This window comes from Salmo salar, chromosome ssa03, assembly GCF_905237065.1.
Source record: "Salmo salar chromosome ssa03, Ssal_v3.1, whole genome shotgun sequence".
NCBI classification, from domain to species: domain Eukaryota; kingdom Metazoa; phylum Chordata; class Actinopteri; order Salmoniformes; family Salmonidae; genus Salmo; species Salmo salar.
The window spans coordinates 15,336,675-15,363,345 of record NC_059444.1 but is presented as its reverse complement, the minus strand read 5'-3'; the positions used below and the strand labels follow the sequence as shown (position 1 = coordinate 15,363,345).

At 41.3% G+C, this 26,671-nt stretch overlaps 1 protein-coding gene across 2 annotated transcripts in view; it reads right to left on the bottom strand.

The window, feature by feature from the left end:
• Positions 1–21,716, bottom strand: part of LOC106599012 (cAMP-specific 3',5'-cyclic phosphodiesterase 4D) — an 89,750-nt gene extending 68,034 nt beyond the window's left edge. Inside the window, exon 1 of one of the 2 annotated variants that reach the window (XM_045714544.1) lies at positions 21,030–21,716. In XM_045714544.1, coding sequence (XP_045570500.1) covers positions 21,030–21,262 — 233 coding nt within the window. In that variant the 5' untranslated portion in view covers positions 21,263–21,716. Of the gene's footprint in view, positions 1–13,648; positions 13,951–21,029 lie in introns of those variants that run through there. The other variant, XM_045714545.1, reaches the window with a different exon arrangement.
• Between the last annotated feature and the right edge of the window lie 4,955 nt (positions 21,717–26,671).

The following is a 26,671-nucleotide window of genomic DNA, read 5'->3' as shown; positions in this document are numbered from 1 at the left end:
TATGAATGATATGGAGGGTGTGCTGTTTCTGTGTGTTAATGTGTAGGTGTATGTGTTTCCATTCAACTTTTGTTTTTGAAACCTTTTCCTTGAGACATAAACAAAAAGATGGGAAGGAAGTTGTGTTGGGGAGAGAGTTGAGTTATTGACTAGACTATAATCTCTTACCTAACTTGATGACTGTGAGCATTTTTGCTGACTTTTCGTTGTTCTAAATAGGGACAGCTTGAAGGGCCATGGGTCATATTAGATTGTGCAGAAATCCAGGAAATGTGCTTTAGATGCTGCAAAAAATGGGAGACCCTCATACACCCTGCCAAGTTATGTCCCCCTCTGCAAATAGCACTGCTGGGTGATTTTAAAAGTTGTATATCAATAATATAATAATACTCTCAGCAAAAATGTTTATTTTAAATGTACAAAATGTAGAATTTATGAGAATAGAAAGGTTTGTAACTTTTGTGAAACATCAAAGAACAGTTATATATATGGCAAATAGAAATCAACACTTGATGGTGTTCAGAGATAGATGGGGTGAGTGGAATTGAAGGATGGGACTAAAAACAATCAAAAGATAACTATTGTAAAATATACTGTGTCCGTAAAATATATATAGTATGTGTAAGCCGGAAGTAGAAGCCTAAATGTTGTCCATTAGTTAACTCCAATTAGGGGAGGGATGGTAGGGTTAGGGGAAAATAATAAAGGAAAATATATAAAAAATATATACAGTACCAGTCAAAAGTTTGGACACACCTACTCGTTCAAGGGGTGTTCTTAATTTGTTACTATTTTCTACATTGTAGAATAGTAGTGAAGACATCAAAACTATGCGATAACAGATATGGAATCATGTAGTAACCAAAAAAAAGTGTTAAACAAATCAAAATATATTTTAGATTTTTCAAATTAGCCACCCTTTGCCTTGATGACAGCTTCGCACACTCTTGGCATTCTCTCAACCAGCTTCACATGGAATGTTTTTCCAACAGTCTTCAAGGAGTTCCCACATATGCTGAGCACTTGTTGGCTGCTTTTCCTTCACTCTGCAGTGCAACTCATCCCAAACCACCTCCATTGTGTTGAGGTCAGGTGATTGTGGAGGCCAGGTAATCTGATGCACCACTCCATCACTCTCCTTCTTGGTCAAATAGCCCTTTCACAGCATGGAGGTGTGTTGGGTCATTGTCCTGTTGAAAACAAATGATAGTCCCACTAAGCGCAAACCAGATGGGATGGCGTATCACTGTAGAATGCTGTGGTAGCCGTGCTGGTTAAGTGTGCCTTGAATTCCAAATAAATCACAGACAGTGTCACCAGCAAAGCACCCCCAAACCATCCCACCTCCTCCTCCATGCTTCACGGTGGGAACCACACATGCGGAGATCATCCGTTCCCCTACTATGCGTCTCACAAAGACACAGTGGTTGGAACAAAAAATCTCAAATTCGGACTCATCAGACCAAAGGACAGATTTTCACCAGTCTAATGTTCGTTGCTCAGGTTTTTTGGCCCCTTGCAAGTCTCTTCTTCTTATTGGTGTCCTTTAGTAGGGGTTTCTTTGCAGCAATTCGACCATGAAGGCCCGATTCACGCAGTCTCCTCGGAACAGTTGATGTTGAGATGTGTCTGTTACTTGAACTCTGTGAAGTATTTATTTGGGCTGCAATCTGAGGTTCAGTTAACTCTAATGAACATATCCTCTGCAGTAGAGGTAACTCTGGGTCTTCCGTTCCTGTGGCGGTCCTCATGAGACCCAGTTTCATCATAGCGCTTGATGGTTTTTGTGACTGCACTTGAAGAAATGTTTAAAGTTCTTTACATTTTCTAGATGTCTTAAGGACTGGTTCTCTTTGCTTATTTGAGCTGTTCTTGCCATAATATGGACTTGGTCTTTTACCAAATGGGGTTATCTTCTGTATACCACCCCTACCTTGTCACAACACAACTGATTGGCATAATCGCATTAAGAAGGAAAGAAATTTCACAATTTAACAAGGCACATCTGTTAATTGAAATGCATTCCAGGTGACTACCTCATGAAGCAGGTTGAGAGAATGCCAAGATTGTGCAAATCTGTCATCAAGGCAAAGGGTGGCTACTTTGTTTAGCAATTTCTTGGTTACTATATGATCCCATGTGTTAATTCATAGTTTTGATGTCTTCACTATTACTCTACAATGTAGAAAATAGTCAAAATGAAGAAAAACACTTGAATGAGTAGGTGTGTCTGAACTTTTGAATGGGACTGTGGGCATGTTCATTAATTGTTTATGGTTCATCGAAAAAGCATGGGAAACTGTGTTTAAACCCTTTACAATGAAGATCTGTGAAGTTATTTGGATTTTTACAAATTATCTTTGAAAGACAGGGTCCTGAAAAAGGGATGTTTATTTCTTTGCTGAGTTTAGAACCATGAATAACTGTTATTATCATGAAAAACTATAAATAATACCATTAATAACACTTATTCTCATGAACAACTATGAAATAATACCATGTATTGTTGAATAACTCGTGCAAAACTCTCTCACAAACTTAATCTACAAAGGTTGTACCAATTTAGATTTCCCTAATCCCCACATGAACTCCACTTTGGAACGGTTTGTGGCTTGACGTGTGTCGAGACAAATCTGGTCATATTATGGGTGTGCTTTCTGCTGTCTGTGGGCTAGATCTCTGTTCTGTTCTGTTGTCTGTGCGTTAGATCTCTGTTCTGTTGTCTGTGCGCTAGATCTCTGTCTTTGATCTGCTCATATGGTTGTGACATAATCACGGCTGGAGGCCTTTGAATGATTTAGCTTGGAGGTAAAATGGTTCAGACAGATCAAAAGACAAAACCACTAAAGCTCACCCAGCATATTTTTATACTTTAGAGTATTTTTCTCAGTTAACTCGTGGTATAGGAGTGACTGTTTTTTTTTTTTTGCAAACCAGCATCAATATCTTTCCTTGACAAAACTTGAGGATTTAAAGAGGCATGTAACTATACACAGACATAACTCATTAACATGTTACATGTAGGTAAGCACATGCAGATGCAGTTACATAGACCTTAGTATACTGTTTCATAAATATACCAAAAAGCCTTACACAAAATGGGGTAAGTGCTCCATAACCACATAACTTTCTATATTGTTACTGGCACAGGAGGCTGCTGATGGGAGGAGGATGGATCATAATAATGGTTGGAATGGAGTGAATGGAATGATATCAACCAGATGGAAACCATGTGTTTGATGTGTTCAATACCATTCCATTTATTCAAAATCAGCCATTACTATGAGCCCATGTGGCAATTAGTGACTTCTGAATGTTGAATACTTCAGTATGATGCTATGGCTACCCCCTGTAATGGGAATTTAAATGTTTGTGCTTTTCTTATAACTCATTTCTGTCTTCTATTCATGTGCTGTTCTAATAACCAATTAGTGTTTTCATGCAAGTGGCTGACTGTACAAATCCTCACTATCAGTAGCTGCAATATGATAGTACACCCAGACCGTGTTTTGAAAACAAAAAAGATATCTAAGTTTCAAGGTCTCATTTTAGAGAGAAGAAGCCTTGTGAGGTGTTGGTTTGTCACATGTTATGAACCAGTATTGGTCGGTCACATGAATGAAACAAAACGGTAATGAATTATGCTAAATCATGCAAATATAACTTGTCTGTGTATAGCCGTATATAAGACAGCTGCTGGCACTGCCCAGGCAGAGCTTCTGATTGACATGTGTACTATGGTGCATTGAGTTGGTTGGAATCTCTCCAGCACGCTGACAATAAACAATGATTCATTTAAGATTGACTTCGAGTGTCCCTGTGTAAGAATTTCCACAACACCCCAACCCTCATGGTGTGTGAGTGTCAAGGGAAGCCAGGCTTCCCCAAATATTTTACCAATAAAAATGATTAAATAATGTATCTTTCCTCTCTCTGTATTTTCATACTTTTCAGTCTATTCGCAAGTGGTTGAATCTTACGGGGGAAATCATCCTAGCAAGAGAAACAGCGCTCCTCTGTCTCAGTATGGGTAGCCAATGTATCTGATGCTGTCTGGAACAAAATAGTACGACATGTTGCCGCCATAGCATTTGATTGATTGATGCCAGCAAGCATTTAGTCTCCCTTGGTAAAACAAATAAATAATAATTAGCCAATCAGCGTTGAGCTGAGCTTAACTGTGGGTTGTCCTGGCGCAGTAACCAGAGACGATTTGAAGTACAGTATGTAGCCTAGATGTAGCCAAGTAGGCTCACATTAACTAGCTAGCTAACTTAGCCCATGCAAGGAAGTTAGGCTAGCAAACATTTTAGCTAGGTAGCCTATGACAACAAAACCTAAAAATGTATTGTATGACAGAGCCATAGACCGTTTTGACAACATGAAACAGAGGAGGATCATGGTATTGGCATTCAACTAGTTTACGAGTAGGGTGAGTCAACATGTTTTGTTTTACTTGTGTACACACACACATCAGTACCATGGACAGCCACATGATATTTAGCAACATTGATTGGACTAAATCGTTTTTGGTATCTTTAAGTCTGTTTTCAGTATATTAAACTAAGCATGTATGCATGTGTGCATGTATGTTATGTATGTATGTATGTACTGTACAGTTAAAGTCAGAAGTTTACATACACCTTAGCCAAATACATTTAAACTCAGTTTTTCACAATTCCTGACATTTAATCCTAGTAATAATTCCCTGTTTTAGGTCAGTTAGGATCACCACTTTATTTTAAGAATGTGAAATGTCAGAATAATAGTAGAGAGAATTATTTATTTCAGCTTTTATTTCTTTCATCACATTCCTAGTGGGCCAGAAGTTTAAGATCGCCTCCCTACCTCTGCGGAAGCACAGTTCCCGCTCAGCCCAGTCAAAACTGTTCGCTGCTCTGGCACCCCAATGGTGGAACAAGCTCCCTCACGACGCCAGGACAGCGGAGTCAATCACCACCTTCCAGAGACACCTGAAACCCCAACTCTTTAAGGAATACCTGGGATAGGATAAAGTAATCCTGCTAACCCCCCCCCCAAATAAGATATAGATGTACTATTGTAAAGTGGTTGTTCCACTGGATATCATAAGGTGAATGCACCAATTTGTAAGTCGCTCTGGATAAGAGCGTCTGCTAAATGACGTAAATGTAATGTAAATGTTTACATACACTCAATTAGTATTTGGTAGCATTGTCTTTAAATTGTTTAACTTGGGTCAAACATTTCGGGTAGCCTTCCACAAGCTTCCCACAATAAGTTGGATGAATTTTGGCCCATTCCTCCTGACAGAGCTGATGTAACTGAGTCAGGTTAGTAGGCCTCCTTGCTCGCTTTTTCAGTTCTGCCCACAAATGTTCTGTAGGATTGAGGTCAGGGCTTTGTGATGGCCACTCCAATACCTTAACTTTGTTGTCCTTAAGCCATTTTGCCACAACTTTGGAAGTATGCTTGGGGTCATTGTCCGTTTGGAAGACCCATTTGTGACCAAGCTTTAACTTCCTGACTGATGTCTTGAGATGTTGCTTCAATATAGCCACATAATTTTCCTCCCTCATGATGCCATCTATTTTGTGAAGTGCACCAGTCCCTCCTGCAGAAAAGCACCCCCACAACCTGATGCTGCCACCCCCTTGCTTTACGGTTGGGATGGTGTTCTTCAGCTTGCAAGTCTCCCCCTTTTTTCTCCAAACATAACGATGGTCATTATGGCCAAACAGTTCTATTTTTGTTTCATCAGACCAGAGGACATTTCTCCAAAAAGTACGATCTTTGTCCCCATGTGCAGTTGCAAACCGTAGTCTGGCTTTTTTATGCCGGTTTTGGAGCAGTGGCTTCTTCCTTGCTGAGCAGCCTTTCAGGTTATGTCAATATAGGACTTGTTTTACTGTGGATACTTTCGTACCTGTTTCCTCCAGCATCTTCACAAGGTCCTTTGCTGTTGTTCTGGGATTGATTTGCACTTTTCGCACCAAAGTACGTTCATCTCTAGGAGACAGAACACGTCTCCTTCCTGAGCGGTATGACGGCTGCGTGGTCCCATGGTGTTTATGATTGCGTACTATTGTTTGTACAGATGAACGTGGTACCTTCAGGCATTTGGAAATTGCTCTCAAGGATGAACCAGACCTGTGGAGGTTTACCATTTTGTTTCTGAGGTCTTGGCTGATTTCTTTTAACTTTCCCATGATGTCAAGGAAAGAGGCACTTAGTTTGACAGTAGGCCTTGAAATACATCCATAGGTACACCTCCAATTGACTCAAATGATGTCAATTAGCCTATCAGAAGCTTCTAAAGCCATGACATCATTTTCTGGAATTTTCCAAGCTGTTTAAAGGCACAGTCATCTTAGTGTATGTAAACTTCTGACCCACTGGAATTGTGATACAGTGAATTATAAGCGAAATAATCTGTCTGTAAACAGTTGTTGGAAAAATTACTTGTGTCATGCACAAAGTAGATGTCCTAGCCGACTTGCCCAAACTATAGTTTGTTAACAAGACATTTGTGGAGTGGTTGAAAAATGAATTTTAATGACTCTAACCTAAGTGTATGTAAACTTCCGACTTCAACTGTATGTGTGCATGTGTGTAAGCATTTCACTGTAAGGTCTACACCTGTTGTATTCGGCACATGTGACCAATAAAATTTGATTTGATATATAGTCTTGTTGATTTGATGTTTAAATGTTTAAGTGTAAATGGTGCTGGAATAGCGGAGGCAGTGTCTGTTGTCTTTGTACTGACTTACGGTAACTCCGTGGTTTTAAATCAGTAGTTGTTTAGTAAACTGTCAAACATGAACTTGCTTGACCATGCTGCAGGTCATATATCTGCTTGCTATGTGCAATATTTGCTTTGTGGACCTCACCAGACAGATGTTGCTCTCCAGTTTTGGGACAAAACAAACTTATGTGTAGTTGAATTTATTCCACCACTATGTGACTGTTGTCTTTTTGTTGTCACGGCCTTATTGTATATCACGGTGGTGTATGATCACCCACGCACCACTATTGCTGTGTTTGTGTGTGTTGAAGAGGTCCATACTCTTACAGAATCATGGCGTGACTGATCATCGTGACTCTGCTTGGATGCGGCACATCAACCCCAAGGAAAGACATCAATGGACACTGGCTGTGCCATCGATCTCCCGGCCCCGGCGCCCTCAGGCTGGGACACCCAGAACACCAAAACTCACCACAGCTTAATTACAAAACGCACCACAGCCAAACTAAAAAACGCACCATAGTGAAACTACAAAACACACCACTGCTACAGGTGTCAGATCTTAATTTGATCACTATTTTGTTGCAGAATTATTTTCTCCTGTGCATCAGGAAATTCAAATGAGCCTTGTGATTTAGATACATTAATTGAAAACCTCATGCCATCTCGTCATTGGTTATACCCACGTGGGTGATTGAAAGACGAACTGTTGCCTTAGATGCCAATCACCATATAAATTAAACGATGAAAATGCCTGGAAGGAGGAGAGATGACTAAAAACGATTCGGTTTACCTTTTTATGTGTGGATTAATTGTCGGAGTAGAGGACCTTGTGCATTTCAGGTAAAATAACAACCTAATGTTTATATCCCAGGACAAATTAGCTAGCAACAGCAAGCTAGCTAAATAGGACAAATTAGCTAGCAAGCTAACTAGCTAAATTGCCATAAATGTTTAATGCTTTCGACCTGTCCCCAAATTAATGTCATTGGTTCAGAGTTTGTTTTGATATTTTAACCTGCGTGTCATAATCGTGTTTGGTGTAGGGGGACAAAATACATTTATGGACGATGGCGCACGATGGCGCATGCACGCTGCCGGTTTGGGTTCCGTGTTAGGCATCCTCTTCTTCAGTGTTGACCGTCATTGAATCTACAAGTCATTTTGCATGCCGAACAACCCCAGGCAATATCAGTAACCTACTAGTCAAACTGCGCACTGTGCCCAGCCTCGCGCGCTGACCATCGCATGGTAGGATGCCTGCTTCTGATCTTGTACATCTGCGTCGCACCTTCAGCGCCGCACCTTCACAAATGCTTAAGTGATATTAGGCTTTATTAGCTGAGTGACAACCTATGTCATTTGCTCGGGTTATTGTTATTTATGCACTGGTAAAAAAATGTTAGCGAAATAAAAGTAAGCGACTGAAGACAGTTCTCTTCTGGCTATAGCCTACCCGCTGAATGGGGTTTACAATATATTTTATTTTGATTGTTTAGGTTCACCATCAGGTTCACCAATAGTTTTGGTAGTTTTACTTTAAACAATCACTGTACATGGTAATTTTTTCACATACAGGGTAAAGTTGATCATTTCATACTGAGGACAGCATTCACTTTTGTGAGGCGCACTGCATGGCTGAAGGGAGAGGAGAAGAGATCACTCCGTGTAAACTTCCAAACGGTTAAAACAATTCGATTTTGAGGTGGGGGTGAAATCCAACGTTGTGCTAGATATTCATTAATTGGCTATGTCATAGCTCATTTTAAAATGATAATTATTGATACATTACTAGCTCAAACACTTAACCGGCAAAAATGAAAACTTAATTAGTGGGTGATGGTGATTTATAAACTGGGTGGTTCGAGCCCTGAATGCTGATTGGCTGACAGCCATGGTATATCAGAAGGTATACCAGGGGTACGACAACATAAATTTTTTACTGCTCTAATTATGTTGGTAACCAGTTTATAATAGCAATAAGGCACCTCAGGGGTTTGTGATATATGGCCAATATACCAAGGCTATTTAAATATACAATGGGCTAAGGGTTGTGTCCAGGCACTCCGCGATGCATCGGGACTAGGAACAGCACTTAGCCATGGTATATTGGCCATATACCACACCTCCTCGGGCCTTATTGCTTAATTTAAAACCAAAGTGGGGAGACAAAAAACACAGGCTACATTGCCCCCATCCTAATCTGATGGTGCAAGTATAGAGTGGTAGATATCTAGTCTCTTTTATGGCTCAACTCAGGTGCCTACATAGTACATCCACATCTTTTATACAGCCCAGACAGATGCAAATTTGAATTTATGGAAAATGAATGTGTTTATTCAACAAATATTAGTGCATCGAATTGTATCGTATCAAACTGAATCACATCAATTCAGTCTATAATGTAAATTAATCGCACTGAATCATTTCAAAATAAAATGTATTGTTCCTGTATGTATCAGAGCCCATGAATCTACACTGAACAAAAATATAAATGCAACATGCAAGAATTTAAAATATTTTACTGAGTTACAGTTCATATAAAGAAAATCAGTACATTTAAATAAATTCATTAGGCCCTAATTTATGGATTTTACATGACAAGACAGGGGTGAGGCCATGTTTGGACCTTGGAGGGCATAGGCCCACCCACTTGACAGCCAGGCCCACCCACTGGGGAGCCAGGCCCAGCCAATCAGAATGAGGTTTTTTTCCCACAAAATGGCTTCATTACAGACAGAAATACTCCTCAGATGTTTATGCATTTGAGTCAAAGACAATTTTGTTGAGCTAAGACGCTTTTCTTTGATGTTTACATTTGCAGACTATTCATTTTACTTCTTGAAACCATTTAAATAAATGCAAATAACTTGTGGGCCTATTGTAGGCTATAGTATAGCTAAATTAATTGAACAATGAACAATCCAGTGGTGGAACTCCTCCACTCATTCAGTGTGTGAATCAAAAGTGAAAGGGCAAAATTGCAATGTATTCAAGGATTAAAAGTCTGCCTGAAGTTTTTAATTTCAACCTCAAAATCTCTGACTTGCATCAGGATAGAGTTTACTTTCTATTTCTTTGTTTGTTTTCTCTTTCAATGGTGGAATCAGTTAGCATAGCATCTATTGTTGCCTTACATGTCAGTTAGCATAGCATCTGTTGTCACTTTATAGTTCAGTTAGCATAGCATCTATTGTTGCTTTATATTTCAGTTAGCATAGCATCTATTGTTGCTTTATATTTCAGTTAGCATAGCATCTATTGTTGCTTGATAGGTCTGTGCATGCTCTATGAATCAATTTAGCCTACCTTTTAATGTATTATTGATCAGGTTTTCTGTTGGACGTGCAGTCACAATCTAATTGTTATTTGTCCAATGATTTATTATTCCTTAAAGGTGTTGGGCAGTTCAACTACCTTCGTAATTCTTTTGCTTTTATTGAAGAGATACTTTTGGTCATGCAGTGTATGTTGACACCTGCTCATCGATCATCTCACCATTAATATGGAGTTGGTCCCCCCTTTGCTACTATAACAGCCTCCACTCTTCTGGCTTTCCACTAGATGTTGGAACATTGCTGAAAAGACTTGCTTCCAATCTGCCACAAGAGCATTAGTGAGGTCGGGCACTGATGTTAGGCGATTAGGCCTGGCTTGGAGTCAGCGTTCCAATTCATCCCCAAGGTGGTCGATGGGGTTGAGGTCAGGGCTCTGTGCAGGCCAGTCAAGTTCTTCCACACCAATCTCAACAAACCATTTCTGTATGGACCTCGCTTTGTGCACATGGGCATTGTCATGCTGAAACAGTAAAGGGCCTTCCACAAACTGTTGGAAGCACAGAATCGCCGAGAATGTCATTGTATGATGTAGCAGTTATTTACTGCTGGTCTTTAATTATTTGTTATTCTTATCTCTTACTTTTTTTTAAAGGTATTTTCTTAAAACTCCATTGTTGGTTAAGGGCTTGTAAGTAAGCATATCACTGTAATGTCTACTACACCTGTTGTATTCGGCACGTGACAAATAAAATTAGATTTGATTTTAGCATTAAGATATCCCTTCACTGGAACTAAGGGGCCTAACCCGAACCATGCAAACAGCCCCAGACCATTATCCCCCCTCCACCAAACTACAGTTGGCACTATGCATTGGCTAGCGTTTTCCTGGCATCCGCCAAACCCAGATTCGTCCATCGGACTGCCAGATGGTGAAGCATGATTCATCACTCCAGAAAACGCATTTCCACTGCTCCAGTCCAATGGCGGTGATCTTTACACCACTCCAGCCGACACTTAGCATTGCTCATGATGATCTTAGGCTTGTGTGCGGCAGCTTGGCCATTGAAACCCATTTCATGAAGCTCCTGACGAAAAGTTATTGTGCTGACGTTGCTTCCAGAGGCAGTTTGGAACTCATTAGTGAGTGTTGCAACCGAGGACAGACGTTTTTTACACGCTACGCGCTTCAGCACTCGTCGGTCCCTTTCTGTGAGCTTGTGTGGCCTACCACTTTGCGGCTGAGCCATTGATGCTCTGAGATGTTTCTACTTCACAATAACAGCACTTACAGTTGACCGAGGCAGCTCTACTAGGGCACAAATTTGACAAACTGACTTGTTGGAAAGGTGGCATCCTATGACGGTGCCACAATGAAAGTCACTGAGCTCTTCAGTAAGGCTATTTTACTGCCACTGTTTGTCTATGGAGATTGCATGGCTGTGTGCTTGATTTTATACACCTGTCAGCAATGGGTGTGGCTGAAATAGCCGAATACACTAATTTGAAGGTGTGTCCACATACTTTTGTAAATATAGTGCAAATATTCAGACCCCTTGACTTTTTCCAAATTTTGTTACGTAACAGCCGTAATCAATCTACACACAATACCCCATAATGATAAAGCAAAAACAGGTTTTTAGATTATTTTGCAAATAAGTACTCAGTACTTTGTTGAAGCACCTTTGGCAGCAATTACTGCCTCCAGTCTTCTTGGGTATGACGCTACAAGCTTGGCACACCTGTATTTGGGGAGTTTCTCCCATTCTTCTCTGCAGATCCTCTCAAGCTCTGTCAGGTTGGATGGAGAGCGTTGCTGCACAGCTATTTTCAAGTCTCTCCAGAGATGTTCTATTGGGTTGAAGTCCGGGCTCTGGCTGGGCCACTTAAGGACATTCAGAGACTTGTCCCAAAGCCACTCCTGCGTTGTCTTGGCTGTGTGCTTAGGGCCATTGTCCTGTTTAGCAGGTGAACCTTAGCCCCAGTCGGAGGTCCTGATCACTCTGAAGCAGGTTTTCATCAAGGATCTCTCTGTACTTTGCTCTGTTGATCTTTGCATCGATCCTGACTAGTCTCCCAGTCCCTGTCGCTTTCTGAAAAACATCCCCACAGCATGATGCTGCCACCACCATGCTTCACCGTAGGGATGGTACCAATTTTCCTCCAGAGGTGACGCTTGGCATTCAGGCCAAAGAGTTCAATCTTGGTTTCATCAGACCAGAGAATCTTGTTTCTCATGGTCTGAGAGTCTTTAGGTGACTTTAGGCAAACTCCAAGCAGGCTGTCATGTGCCTTTTACTGAGGAGTGACTTCCGTCTGGCCACTAACATAAAGGCCTGATTGGTGGAGTGCTGCAGAGAAGGTTGTCCTTCTGGAAGTATCTCCCATCTCCACAGAGGAACTCTAGTGCTTTGTCAGAGTGACCGTCAGGTTCTTGGTCACCTCCCTGACCAAGGCCATTCTCATAACATAATGTGGAGAAAGTAAGGAGTCTGAATATTTTCGAAGGCACTGTATAGAGAGGTAAAGATGGGGAAGGGGGAGTCAAAGGGCAATAGGCCGGATTCTAATCCATGCTGACTCTGACATATGTGTGCCGGGTTTAGCGGCTGTAACCGCTGGACAACACAGGCACTGAGGCCTCCAATAATGTATTGTGCCTGTTTCTTGCCATAAACATATAATAAAACAATTGATCTAAAAAATATGTATATTTTCCCTAACGAAGAATACATCTACCCACTAAAAATACAAATATGTCAATTTTATTATAATTCACCTAAGAATTCATACAAGACGCGCTGTAGCCTTTACGTAGCCTGCACGTAGCGGACCACAGCCTAACTGCAAAGCGGACCACAGCCAGCCTATCTGCAAACTGGACCACAGCCTATCTGCAAAGCGGACCACAGCCTATCTGCAAAGCGGACCACAGCCTATCTGCAAAGCGGACCACAGCCTAACTGCAAAGCGGACCACAGCCTAACTGCAAAGCAGACCACAGCCTAATGACAAAACGCACCACAATCAAATGACAAAACGCACCGCAACCAAATGACAAAACACACTATGGACCTATCATACAGCACACTGCAGTGCCATCACAAAATGCCCCAGGACTTAAAAAAATAAAAATAAACGCACAACACTCAAATACATCATAAAAACATTCAAAACTTTAGTTGCAAAAAGATATGATGATTTTGAGGAAAATCACATTTTTATAACATTATGGAAGTTTACTATCTACTCCATAAGAAACCCTTAATGATGTCTTTCTGGTTTAAGATGTTATAATTGGTATTGTGAAATGTATATGATCAACAACTCATAACTTCATAGAGCAGTGTTTCCCAAACTCGGTCCTCAGGACCCCAAGGGGTGCACGTTTAGTTTTTCTCCCTAGCTCTACACAGCTGATTCAAATAATCAAAGCTTAATAATGAGTTGGTTATTTGAATCAGCTGTGTAGTGTTAGGGGGAAAAAACTAAACGTGCACCCCTTGGGGTCCTGAGGACCGAGTTTGGGAAACACTAAAACAGAGCACATGAAGTATAGAATGCGTACAGTAAAGACACATACAGTATAGTTGTGTCAGCATGTAACTCATCACAATAAACGGCTTACAGTACAGAACTGTACATACCCGATGCATGAGTGCCTTCGAGAGGAGGGGTTGCTATGGACAGCCTTCCTGGGGAAGCGAGAGTCTTTGTTCATCATTGTGGTGGCTATTTCACAGAGATGTAACAGCCTTCAGATGACAGGGGATGAACAGAATAGAATGCAACATCTCTGTGGACTAAGACTTCTCCAGCTTGTCTGAAATGACCATTCTTTCTGGGGTGAATGTCCTTTGTTTCTTGGTACTGTTCGGTCACAAACTAAGCATGGTACACCTTGTGAGAACAATCAGTCCACAAAAGCAGAACAAAGTTATATCTACTGCATCTAGTAGAGACACAAGTAGGATGCATTCAAGTTCAGCGCTGTCAATACCCGATGCATGAGTGCCTTCGAGAGGAGGGGTTGCTATGGACAGCCTTCCTGGGGAAGCGAGAGTCTTTGTTCATCATTGTGGTGGCTATTTCACAGAGATGTAACAGCCTTCAGATGACAGGGGATGAACAGAATAGAATGCAACATCTCTGTGGACTAAGACTTCTCCAGCTTGTCTGAAATGACCATTCTTTCTGGGGTGAATGTCCTTTGTTTCTTGGTACTGTTCGGTCACAAACTAAGCATGGTACACCTTGTGAGAACAATCAGTCCACAAAAGCAGAACAAAGTTATATCTACTGCATCTAGTAGAGACACAAGTAGGATGCATTCAAGTTCAGCGCTGTCAATAACAGGTCTTCATGCAAACATTTGGGCTGGTGTGTGTTCATACAATTCCAAAGAAGATTTTATTTTATTTTATGATAAAGCAGTGGCCTCCATTGAAAAGCAGTGCAAAATCCAGAGATCAGAAAGTATGCCCAATTCAGCCGCTAAAGTTCTACAGCATCTGGTCCCTGCAGTGAGGATATGTCCATGTGTTTGAAAAAACTGATGAAGTTCACCCAACTCTGTGTAAACCCACCTAAAAAGGCAAAGAGTGATGCCTGTTAGGAGCCCACCCCAGAAAGCATATCAGTTTACTAACTAGGAGACGAGGGCCAAATCATATCAAATTAAATTGCGGCTCATATCAGCTGTCAGCAGAGACTTGGAGCTAATTCCTTGCTTGTTTTCTTTTCTGCTCACCAGCAAGGAGCCTTCCTCGAATTCCTAAATAGGAAACAGCGGACTTAATCTTCCCAATGGTCGGAGGACTGACGGGGGAAAAGAATCCTTCAAAAAGGGGCCAGACTTTTCTCTTTTTCCAAAAGCTGCCTTAAAACGTGATACAGCGCAGTTCTAGAGCTCAGGAGTTGCTTCTTTCTTTGTTCAAATGAAGGCTCGAACCACTTTATCCCCAGTGGGGAAAAAAGAGAGAGAGAAGGGGAAAAATCTGGTTTTATAATCCCATCAGATGCTCTCTGGAGTGTGCAGTCTCCTCAACCGTCCATATCGGACTCTCCTCTCTTCTCTCCTGAGACTGCTGGGACTTAACTCTGGCCTGGAGAAACAAACAACAACACTAACTCCCCAGAGGGAGAGAGAGAGAGAGAGAGAGAGAGAGAGAGAGAGAGAACAGAGAGAGAGAATAGAGAGAGAGAGGGTCATAAGATGAGAATTTGAAGCAGTCTGAATGGTACTGCGGGCTGGGTGGTACTGCTGAAGCCTTCGGGGACTCAGCCAGTGAAGGGGGGAGGGCAGGAAGAGTGGGCTCTTTTCTATATCCAGATGCTGGGTTCCAGTGCAGTCCCCAGATGGTTGTCCTACGAATAATAATGCCTCATCTGCTACCGTACAGCTCCGCTACAGGACTGACCGGCTTCCAGACCAGGCAGCAGCAACTCACCCCGGTCTGTAGCTCAATAAAACTGTGTGTTGTTAAAAATCCAATAGATAACGGGAGGGGGAGGTGTCATGGACATGGAGTACAGTCTGAGCGTTTAAATTAACACCTTCTCTAAAATGGGGTTGTTAGCTTCTAGCGTCTTTGGTTTGGCCAGTATGAACGGTGTTAGATGTGACCATAAGTTTATAAGTGTTCATCTCTCTCCTCTTCATATGCCCTCCAATATGCCCTTGTTTGTGAGTCCTGAAGTTATTCATATTAAAACAGGCTAATATTGTTTATGCTCATGCGTACTCTGCGGCACAGTAAAATCCTTTTCACATGAAACTAATATCCTGCAGTTGGTTTGCAGCCAAGGACGCTATATACAAATAGTATGGAGGCTATAAACATGCTGTATCGACAACTTGAGGCGTTAAGGTTCTATCTGCAAAAAGATGATTCTGAGATAATTGGCTTGAACGGTGTCAGAAATGTTGATCATTTATTCTTTTGAACTTATGAATTGGTTTATTTAGAGTACTATATTGGTAGAGAACATTGAATAGAAACAAGGATATGTCAATTACAACAACAACAAAAAATGATGCATGATGCCCAGAGTCAATAAGAACTAAAGTCATGGAAATACATCAAGCTAACAGTCCAAGCACAAGACAGAGGCAAAAATATGCATCTACAATACGTAACATAGCAGCCTCTGGTGGAAATTAGAGGCATTACATTGTTTCATTTTCTGTCCAATTTCTAAAACAAGTGACGCTTTAGATCCATAACATGATTCAAATATTGTCCCTTATGTTGTTCATAACCGCAACACGATGCAAAGAAAAGCGCTACAAAGCCTTGCACAACAGACCCAGAGCCTTGCTTTATTATAAACAGGCTAGTGGGCTAATGTTGTTTTCAAGACAAATGTCTGGTGACCAGAACCCAGAATGAAAACTATACCCAAAAACAAAGGGTGACCTGAGCACAATCAGTGTGAAAAGGAGGGGTGGGTGTTGTCCCTGTGTCATGTCTGTTGAGGGTCATTCAGGCGGTAAATCAACTGCAGGAGAGTACAATCACTTGGAGGCACTTGAGAGTGAACTTTACATCCGATAACGTCGGATGGCACTTAACAAAACTCAAGACTAGACAAACAACAGCACTAAACATACAGTAGCATATGATTGAATTGTGTTGCTAATGAAACAAGCACCAATACTATGAAAAATAATGCATCACTCATCACCTGACTCCGTCAAATAAATTGTTGTAGGGACAAGTGTTAGGTGCAGTATTTCCATTCATTGTTCAGAAAATATTATTTGTCTTACGGACTTATACCAAAGATGGAGGATACCTGAAGATGTCTTACTCAGGTCGTTTACCATAATTTTTAAAAAGGTAACTTCCGGTAACTTCCGGTCTGCTTAAAAGGTTGGCTCTCCCATAGGTACCGCTGCGATAGCAGCTGGGTCTGGTCTGCTTAGTTTATTGACTGTATATGAATCATAAAAAATGAGGGGAGTGGGATGTCTCGCTTCCTGTTCTGTCTCAGCTCACACAGGACTTTTATGAGGGGAAGTGCTTGTCAGTTCAGCCACTTTTCTAAGCCAATCAACATAACACACAATGACAACAAAACATTATATTACACTGAAAGGAACTACTGTGGTTTCCTCCAACATTTACCTCAAACTGAAACATTTATCGTCTTTGACGGGAAAATAACATCTCATTGCCTGATAAACTTAAGCTGCCTGTCTGTACATGTTTTCTCAACAGACTGCCAGTTTGTTTAATTCCTCCCCTTTCCCAGCCATCCTGCTATAACTCAACTCCAACAGTTTGTTTCATTGTCGCTGTTAGGGGCACTGTACATTTTTTAGGGGCTCAGGCCTTTTACATGGCCCGGTCCCTTTCAAAATGGCCCCTCTTTCTAATATTTATAGTAGTTTTAAACAGACCAATTTCCATGAAACGGATAGGTCTGACATAAACCATAAAGATTGAGTGCTTTTCTTTGGTTTATATCACACAGACTCACATACAGCACCATTAGGAGTAACGTTTAAATGCCAGAGCAAATGATCCCACCAATAAACGTTTATAGAGATGTATGATCCTGTAAACACTTTTTTGCTTTATTGGAAAAGTATTTTCAAATGCCTTGCACCAATGGCTTGTTTTTGAAGGTTGCTGAAACTAACTTGCCTACAATGATTCATAGGCACCTCTTAACAGTCCTATGTTTTCACTTCTTGTCTCTTCATTTAAGTGTGTGTGTGTGTGTGTGTGTGTGTGTGTGTGTGTGTGTGTGTGTGTGTGTGTGTGTGTGTGTGTGTGTGTGTGTGTGTGTGTGTGTGTGTGTGTGTGTGTGTGTGTGTGTGTGTGTGTGTGTGTGTGTGATGTTGATGAGTGCATCTGCTTTTCCCGAAAATTTTCCACAACTGGTCATTCCCCTAAAGTGCACTTTGCACAAGCAAAACATGTTATATACACCGAACCCCACCACAGACAGTGTCACAAACACACAAGAAAAAAACCCGGGTGTGTTTTGCTGTCTGAAAAAACTCTCCTCCCAGACAAAATATTTGTTTTGCTCCCAGGCAATTAAGGTCAAGTGCTCTTTCATCAGCCCTCCTGCTCCGTCTCCACAAACACAGTAAATATTTGATTTGCATCAATATCATGGGTTATGACTAGTGGTAGTGACTAGTGGGTCAAGGATCTGCCCCTTTTTTTCAATTTTCCCCTAAAATGGCATACCCAACTCTAACTGCCTGTAGCTCAGGACCTGAAGCAAGGATATGCATATTCTTGATACCATTTGAAAGGAAACACTTTGAAGTTTGTGGAAATGTTAAATTAATGTCAGCGAATATAACACATTAGATCTGGTAAAAGATAATACAAAGAAAAAAACTTGTTTTTTTGTATTTTTTTGTACCGTCATCTTTGAAATGCAAGAGAAAGTCTGTAATGTATTATTCCAGCCCAGGCACAATTTAGATTTTGGCCACTAGATGGCTGTATTGTATGTGCAACGTTTTAGACTGATCCAATGAAGCATTGCATTTCTGTTCAAAATGTTGAATCAAGACTGCCCAAATGTGCCTAATTGGTTTATTAATACATTTTCAAGTGCACTCCCCTCAAACAACAGCATGGTATTCTTTCACTGTAATATCTACTGTAAATTGGTCAGTGCAGTTACATTAACAAGAATTTAAGCGTTCTGCCAATATCAGATATGTCTATGTCCTTGGAAATGTTCTTGTTACTTAGAACCTCATGCTAACCACATTAGCCTACGTTAACTCAACCGTCCCGCGGGGGACCCACCGATCCTGTAGAGGTTTTAAACTAATATTACCTGTGTAGCTCAGTTGGTTGAGCAAGGTGCTTGCAATGCCAGGGTTGTGGATTCGATTCTCACGGGGGGGCCAGTACAATATTTTTTTTATGAAACATGTATGTGCTCACTACTGTAAGTCGGTCTGGATAAATGTAAATGTAAACTGATACTACCATTCAATAATCCTACCATTCAACTAATACTACCATTCAACTACCAGAGTAGAAAAGGTAATGAACACACAACAAAAAGCCATCTAGCCAAGAAACACCTATGTATCTGACTATCCATAGGAATATGCGGATACTAGACTCAACATCAAATAGAGTCTAAAACTTAGACCTAACCAGGTATTACAAGTTTGTTATCAGGGACCCAATGTTCAGACTGTATACTGTCATTTCAAATAAAACTCTGCAGTCTGACAATTATAACAAATCTTCAGTAAATTTGTATTGTATGTTGTAGACTTAATGCACATTTACGTAAATATATTTTTCTCCTCAGCAGAGCACCTATTGAGTAAGCATTTGGCAGACCAACTAAATACCAACCAAATTCCCATTACTTGGGAGTAGGACTTAATGCTCTGAGAATATCATGAACACCTCATCTAATTATTCTTGTTAGTCCACAAGAAAAACAAAGACCTATGCAGAATAAAAAAGGAATGAGATGCAATGTTTAAGTTAGTTTTAACAGTGGTCAAGTAGGCTACTGTGGCTATTTGATCATAATGTAGGCCTACCAGAGTAACATACCATTGAAAACAATGGAGAAAATGCATCCCATAACATATTAAGATGGAAATAGCTTTTCTATCATTCAGCCTACATTAGCAGCTGATGTGTGGTGTTCAATGTAGCCCTACATGCAGGTCTTGACATGAACCTGTTTATCCACTTGTCCTTCAGACAAGGAGGTGACAGAAAATGTTGTTGTGTTGTTTGATGCAAGAAACCACTTTACAAAATAAAATGCGTAATTATTCCCACACCATTATTACAGAGAATTAGACAAATTATGCTTCCCTCTGCCTATTGTCTACTTAGCTTATTCAAGCCTGTCGCAAAATACAACACTGCCCCCTTTAAAACCAAAAAAAACAGCTCTTTACCTGACTCTCTTTTCAAAGATGTCTAGAAATGCACACATTTTGTGCTTTTGTGCAATCACTCCCCCACTGCTGACTACAAATGATCTATAACTGGGCTAATAACTCAATAACTAGCAAACGATATGAACAAATGTACAAATGCGCACGAGTCACTAAATGTAGCTCTTGCTTTGATCTTAAAACAAGCGCATCTACTCATGACCGCTCATGCTGTAAACACAGTCCAGTACAAAGTGAATGGCTTGATCCATATATGGCAATGGTCTATTTGTATATAGGCCTACTAAAGCTCTGGTTATGGCACACAGGTCTGTGAAGAGTACGGGCCTGAGTCGTATCCTACTCTGATGTGTTCTGCCTACACCAAAATCTCTTGGCATCGTTAGTTTTGCATACTAAGTCTTGCAAAGTTCGTTCTGTTTTGGTATATAGCATTGAAAGTGGCTAATAGTGCGTTGATTCGATCACAATTCCCACAGTAAAGGGAAATGTTGATAGTGTTAACTAACGGGGAAAACTCAAGAAAGTTGAGTGAAATTCGTATTTTCTGCCCACGCTGATATTTCTTCTGCGTGGCAGTCCCGGGAAGCTCCACATGCAGCTTAGAGGGAACATTGATGAGATGTATATACTTTTAAAAGGGAACAAAGCTTTTATACACCTCCTCTGTAATATTTCATATTAATCTGTTATTACAACAACTCTAGTGTATGGAGAGAAGGACCTTGTAAAACCATTTCTTAAGAGCTCCTTTAAGAATCCATTTGTTTTTCTTCAAATTAACTGTTGCTACGTGGAAAACAACACAACAGAGAAAGAAGGCTTCATATGAGTTAGACCACCTGAGGCCAGCCGATAGAAGAGATTCTGCTCTTCTACAACAAAGGCATCTATTCAAGCACAGCACAAGCCAGTACTTTCAAAAGTTATTGTTAGCCACCGTATATAAAACCCTCACTGCTGACTTAACTTCAAATCACCTTTAAAAAGGCCCCGAAAACCTTTTTTCTACCAGCTTTGAAAGTTTGCCCTCTAAACACAACAGGGCAAGTCATGCAGCCCTAAGGGACCACGAGACTGGAAAAGACCGGCATAGAACACAGTAAGGTCTCTACCTGGGAGTGTAGGCCAAAGTGTAGCGCCTCTGTAGACTGATGCTTCGGTTCATCAGCAGCTTCCTGCAGAGCATCGGGGAGTTTCGGGGTGACCCACGGGGGGAGTCGCGTGGGCAGATTTTAGGGGATATGCCTGGCGACCTGGGCTTGAGTTGGATGACCGGAAGCCTGCTGACCAGCTGCTCCTCAGATAGCTCTTCGGACCGCTCCCCCTCAGAGCATGCTTCGCTCATGTCGTCAGTCACTTGGTCCTGGTTCCCGCTGTCCCTTTGTCCTGGCTTGGCTACGCTCTCCTGGTGACTCTGATCAACCTTGAAGCTTGACCGGTCCTATCCTCCTCTCACAAAACTGACTGGTCAGGTCAGCATGGAGGTCAGTATACCTGGACTTATCACTCCATTAGTCAGGGATTCAACTAATACTGACTCTAGTGGGTGCTCTCGAAAGTGCTCTGAGAGAACGTGAAAAAGCTAGACAGCTCTCTATCTGACCATGTCCGTTATTTGAAAACAGCCCTGTCTTTCTCCAAAGGTCATAGTCGTGGTTAATGGACTAAAATATTATTACAGTGCAATCCCTTCCCCTGCCTGCCCAGGCTTTTGTTTACATAACTGCTAGGCCTTCCCTCCCTTCAGTCTAAATATGGACGCCTGATTTAAAGTGAGCAAGAGGCATGACAGATCTGCCCCCTCCCCCTCCTCTCCCCAGAGCCCAGTGCTGGTCCACTTCAAACTATGCTCTGTAATAACTTCCTCTCTCAAGTCCTCAGAGTATAAACATTAAACCTACTCAACTTAACATTACTCCGGTCTAAGTCCCAGTGCTATTGTTTGTGACGTCCAAAAAATGTGCTTCAAGAAGTCCGTTTGCCTTTCACATGCTCACAAGCCTACCAGGAAAAGTCACATGAAGGACCCCGACTATAAAAAACCAGGGTAGATAAAGTTATAAAGAGCATGGACTCTGTCACGATGGTTCTCTATCTGTGGCTGGGGGGCTCACTTCCTTGGGCGGCTTTGTTTATCAGGAGAATAAAAGAAAAGGTTTTCCTGCAATCTTACGACTTGCAGCTGAGCACCGGGCTCCCCAGAATAACCTAGGAGTCGGAACATTTGACGCAGGAGAAACCTATGACAGCCAGCCTGGTAGAGGCTAAGACAGTGTTGCCTTTTAAAACGGACTCTTTTGGTTCTCTCCCAACTGTCAAATAGAGTGTCCTTATTAAAGAACACCAATCATTAACAATGGGATGGTGGTGAGAAGAACCCCTTTGGGACTAACACTCTCACAACTTTCAAACAACCACCTCAGGGTAAATGTCTGAACAAACCTCTTGTTCCAAAGTAAGAGTAACATTTCAAAGCATCCTGTGACAGATCACTAAGGTTTGTTTTAATAAAAGATTAAATACAGCTCAATTTAAATGCTTTTGTTGCATAAAAATGCCTTGTTTTTCAGCTGAAGTTTATTTTGCTTTCTATATTTTTAGAAAGAAAGCAGTGTATCATAAATGCCTCCCCGTGAGAACAAGAATGAGGGCGATGACTGGAGATATTAGCAGTTAGGTCAACATAAAGGCTATAAAATAGCCACAACACATCTATTCAAGAGTACAATACTCTTTAAACACAATTCTAAAGGTTTGACATTCACAGGTTGATAACATTATGTTTGGAGTCCAATGAACTGTATCAAACTGTATACTGTAATAGTTTGAGAGTGATCGGCTACCAACCCAGTCACATATGGTCACAATGAGAAGCGTTTAAAGACCATGAGCCACTGTTGTCAATGCTACCTCATATTGCAATACGACCTGGCGCCCCCTATCGGCTTGTTATATCATCTTCCATTACCCAGCCCTTCATACTACGAATTTTACATTGTGTTCCAAAATAATCCAACTAGAATTGATTCAAACCACAGCAGACAGGAATAGACAATTCATGTCTGCGGCAAAACAAAAAAGTTAAATTCATGTTGGTGGAAAAACAAAGACAGCTCTTCCTACCCTTCTCACATGCTTGGCTGATAACAAGGAGATATAACTGACCGTGAAACAGGAATGTCTTCATTCCTCTTCTCTTCAAAAAAACAACAACAACCACAGAGCACAGAGGGGGAAGATGGTGGCACAATTTTACTTCTGGTCCAATCAGAAGGCTCCTGAACCAGGAAGTAAACCCCCCCCCCCCCACACACACAGAGAGACACACACAGTATTTCACGTGCTCCCAAGGGAGATAGATGCCCAAGTAGTCATTAGTGAATCTTGTGATCTTTGATTAATCAGTGAAAACTATCATATGGGTTTTGTCTGCTGTTGTATTATTGAGATACAATTTACATGACTGTAGTTTTAGTTGAGCTGTTATAGGTCATTATCGGGGGAAATGAGTTTCCATTTAGGGAGGAAGACATGACAAGCATGAAGTTGACAGTCAAGCTTACCAAACCTTCAACAGAGCCACACACTGCTTTTAGTTATTCAATAGGGCTCCTACTGTATATGTTCATATTGCATCCAATCAGATATGCTAGTGGGAATGTGCAGGACTTGTATTGGGACCCTTTTACTATTTCAAAGTATCAAAGTATTTTAGATGTATTTTTAGGTTGAGGCAAGCATTACAGGAAAGAGATAGATAGCACTACCCCAACTGCGAGGCTCTAAATCCAGCCCCCTTTCATCATCTAACTTTCCCACTCGCCCTACACCACACCACATGGAGGAGAGGAATGGAAGGGATCAGCTATCCAAACAAACCACAAGACTAACAAGGACATAGGGGTAAAAAGATACATTGGTTTGGAATTGAGCCCAAGAGCAAAAAAACATGTGACTAACTGGATAGCAGCTAGTGATGGTTTCCAGGCTCCTAGTGACCTGGAGGCAGAGTGAGGAGATGGGCTGCTCTGGCTCTGCGCTCTTCCTGACGTCCTGGGTGGAGTTTTGGCGGGACAGAAGGGGGAGTTGCAGCCTCCCAGAGAAGAGCCTTTTGACCGTACAGGTGAGGTCAGGCTTTTCGATGGGATCCATGGAGGTCTCCTCTGAATATGAATTTTCTTTATGCAGGTCAAACATTTTGCCACTGATGGGAGTGAAAAACACGTTAGAATACTAGCAGTGTCCACCTAAGGCCTGAGAGGTTTTCTTTTTCGTTTTTATTTAACTCCTTATTTTACCAGGTAAGTTGACTGAGAACACATTCTCATTTACAGCAATGACCAGGGGAATAGTTACATGGGAGAGGACCCGTCAAATAGAGAATTCTTCGGTTGTGACTTTGTGGACAAAACTTGAATCTGACCGTGTATTAAAGTTTGGTTGTTTGGTGTTTGTCCATAAGTCAAGAGAAATATGCCTACATCTCAATGCCAACATGTAAAAGACATTGCCTCAAGGTCAAATATAACCATCTCAGAAATTACAATGGTGCATAGGATATTTCCTGGTACATCCCCTATGTGTGATAAATGCCAGGCTGAGCAGGGTACACTACTCCACTGCTTTGCCCTATGCTCTAACTTGTATGGTTATTGGTGTGGATTTTTTAGCATCCTCTCTGAAGTTCTGGAGACTTCAATAGACCCAGACCCGCTTATGATAATCCTGGGAGTGTCTGATTCCCTAAACGGATTAACCAACCTCCAAAAACAACTAATCTCTTACAGTCTCTGTCACGACTTCCGGCGAAGTTGGTGCCTCTCCTTGTTCGGGCGGCGTTCGGCGGTCATCGTCACCGGCTTTCTAGTTGCCACCGATCCATGTTTCTTTGTCCATTTGTTACGTCTTGATTGTTCACACCTGGTTCTCATTTCGTTATGATTACTTCCCTATTTAAACCCTCTGATATTCATGATGTTTCGTGCGTTATTGTTTTACTGTTGGTCGTGTTGTTCTATGTATAGTTATTGTTTTATCCCTGCGTAGATTTTGTATGATGAACTTTTTCTAGAGTAAAGACGTATGTTTTACTCAGTTCGGTGTCCTGCGATTGACTCTATTTTCTCATCTCCTATACACGGACACTGACAGTCTCATTTCGGCAAAAAAATGAATCTTGTTGTTTTGGAAAAGGAGGGAAGCGCCCTCTACCAAATTATGGCTCAGCGAATTGGCAAACACTGTACACTTAGAAAGAATTAGATATTTTCTGAACAATAAATTATCAACATTTGATCAAATCTGGCAGCCTTTCCTCTCTTACTTGGACCAGTCGGTGCTGTGAATTTGTACATTTTAACGCACTCTCAATTGTAATATTTGAATCTACCTCGGGGCAGCATTTGCTTGCCCCGCCACCCGAGCAGTCGAGAGGGGAATAAGGGGGGGGTGACATCTACCCTCTTTCTTTCTACCTGTCCTTGTTCTGTATGTCTTGTTCTGTAATATTTGTTTTGTACCCAGAACTCTGGATCTTGTTGTTTCTGTATGCAATTCTTATCTATGTTTAGATAAGAATTGCATACTTCTCTTTTATACCTATACACCATTCTTGTGTGTGTTCAATAAAAAATATTTGAACGAGAAATTACAATGGAACCTATTAATAAAAGTTTTCCATGTTCATATTTTTACATTTTTACCCCCAATTTCATGGTATCCAATTGGTAGTTAGTCTTGTCTCATCACTGCAACTCCTGTAAGCTGCACTGCCCACTTAACCCGGAAGCCAGCCACACCAATGTGTCGGAGGAAACACCATACACCTGGTGACCATGTCAATGTGCATGCGCCTGGCCCACCACAGAAGTCGTTAGAGCGCGATGGGACAAGGACATCCCGGACAACTCTGGGCCAATTGTGCACCGCCCCATGAATCACCCGGTTGTGACTGGCTGCGACAGAACCTGGACTCGAACCAGGATCTCTAGTGACACTGCTAGCAACTGCGATGCAGTGCCTTAGACCACTGCACCACTCGGGAGGCCCTTCCATTTTCAAACGGTGCCAGTGCCACAACATAAATAAAACCAAATCTGAATATGTGTAGGAGGGTGAGAGAGAATGGGTGTGTGGATGCATGGGGTATATGTTGGGCAGGAATTAATAAGAATGGATGAGTAAGTTGAAGGATGGATGGATAGATGGGTGTAAGTGTGTCTGAAAGGTAGGGAGGGTGGGAAATTATGGGAGGTTGGAACCAGCTTGGCTTGTTTGAGTAAGAATGTGCAAGGATGGGAAATAATGGGCAAGGATGGGAGGTTGGGACTGAAATAATGACAACAGGAAAAATAAAAAAGAATAACTCATGATCTACAGCAATCCATTAAGTGGACCACCAAAAATATTAAATACTTAGGATTTGTATCAACTCACCACCCAGGGCTTTTACTTGTAACATACAGTATAGTTAAATGCACTAAAGAGGAACAATGGGTACATGTTGAAGATACGCATGCTCATCCCCAGAATCTTTTCACGTGTCTGTTTTCTAAGGATAAAGCTCAGAACATTAACAACTTGATAGTTAAGAACACTATAACAACATGGAAGAAAATGTCATTTATTCTACAAGAACCAATATCACTCCCTAAAAACATAACACTATGGAACAATCCTTGGACAGCTTTTCAGAATTCACTGATAAATTGGTCTACATTGAAAACTAAAGGCATATAAACTGTATATTACTTGG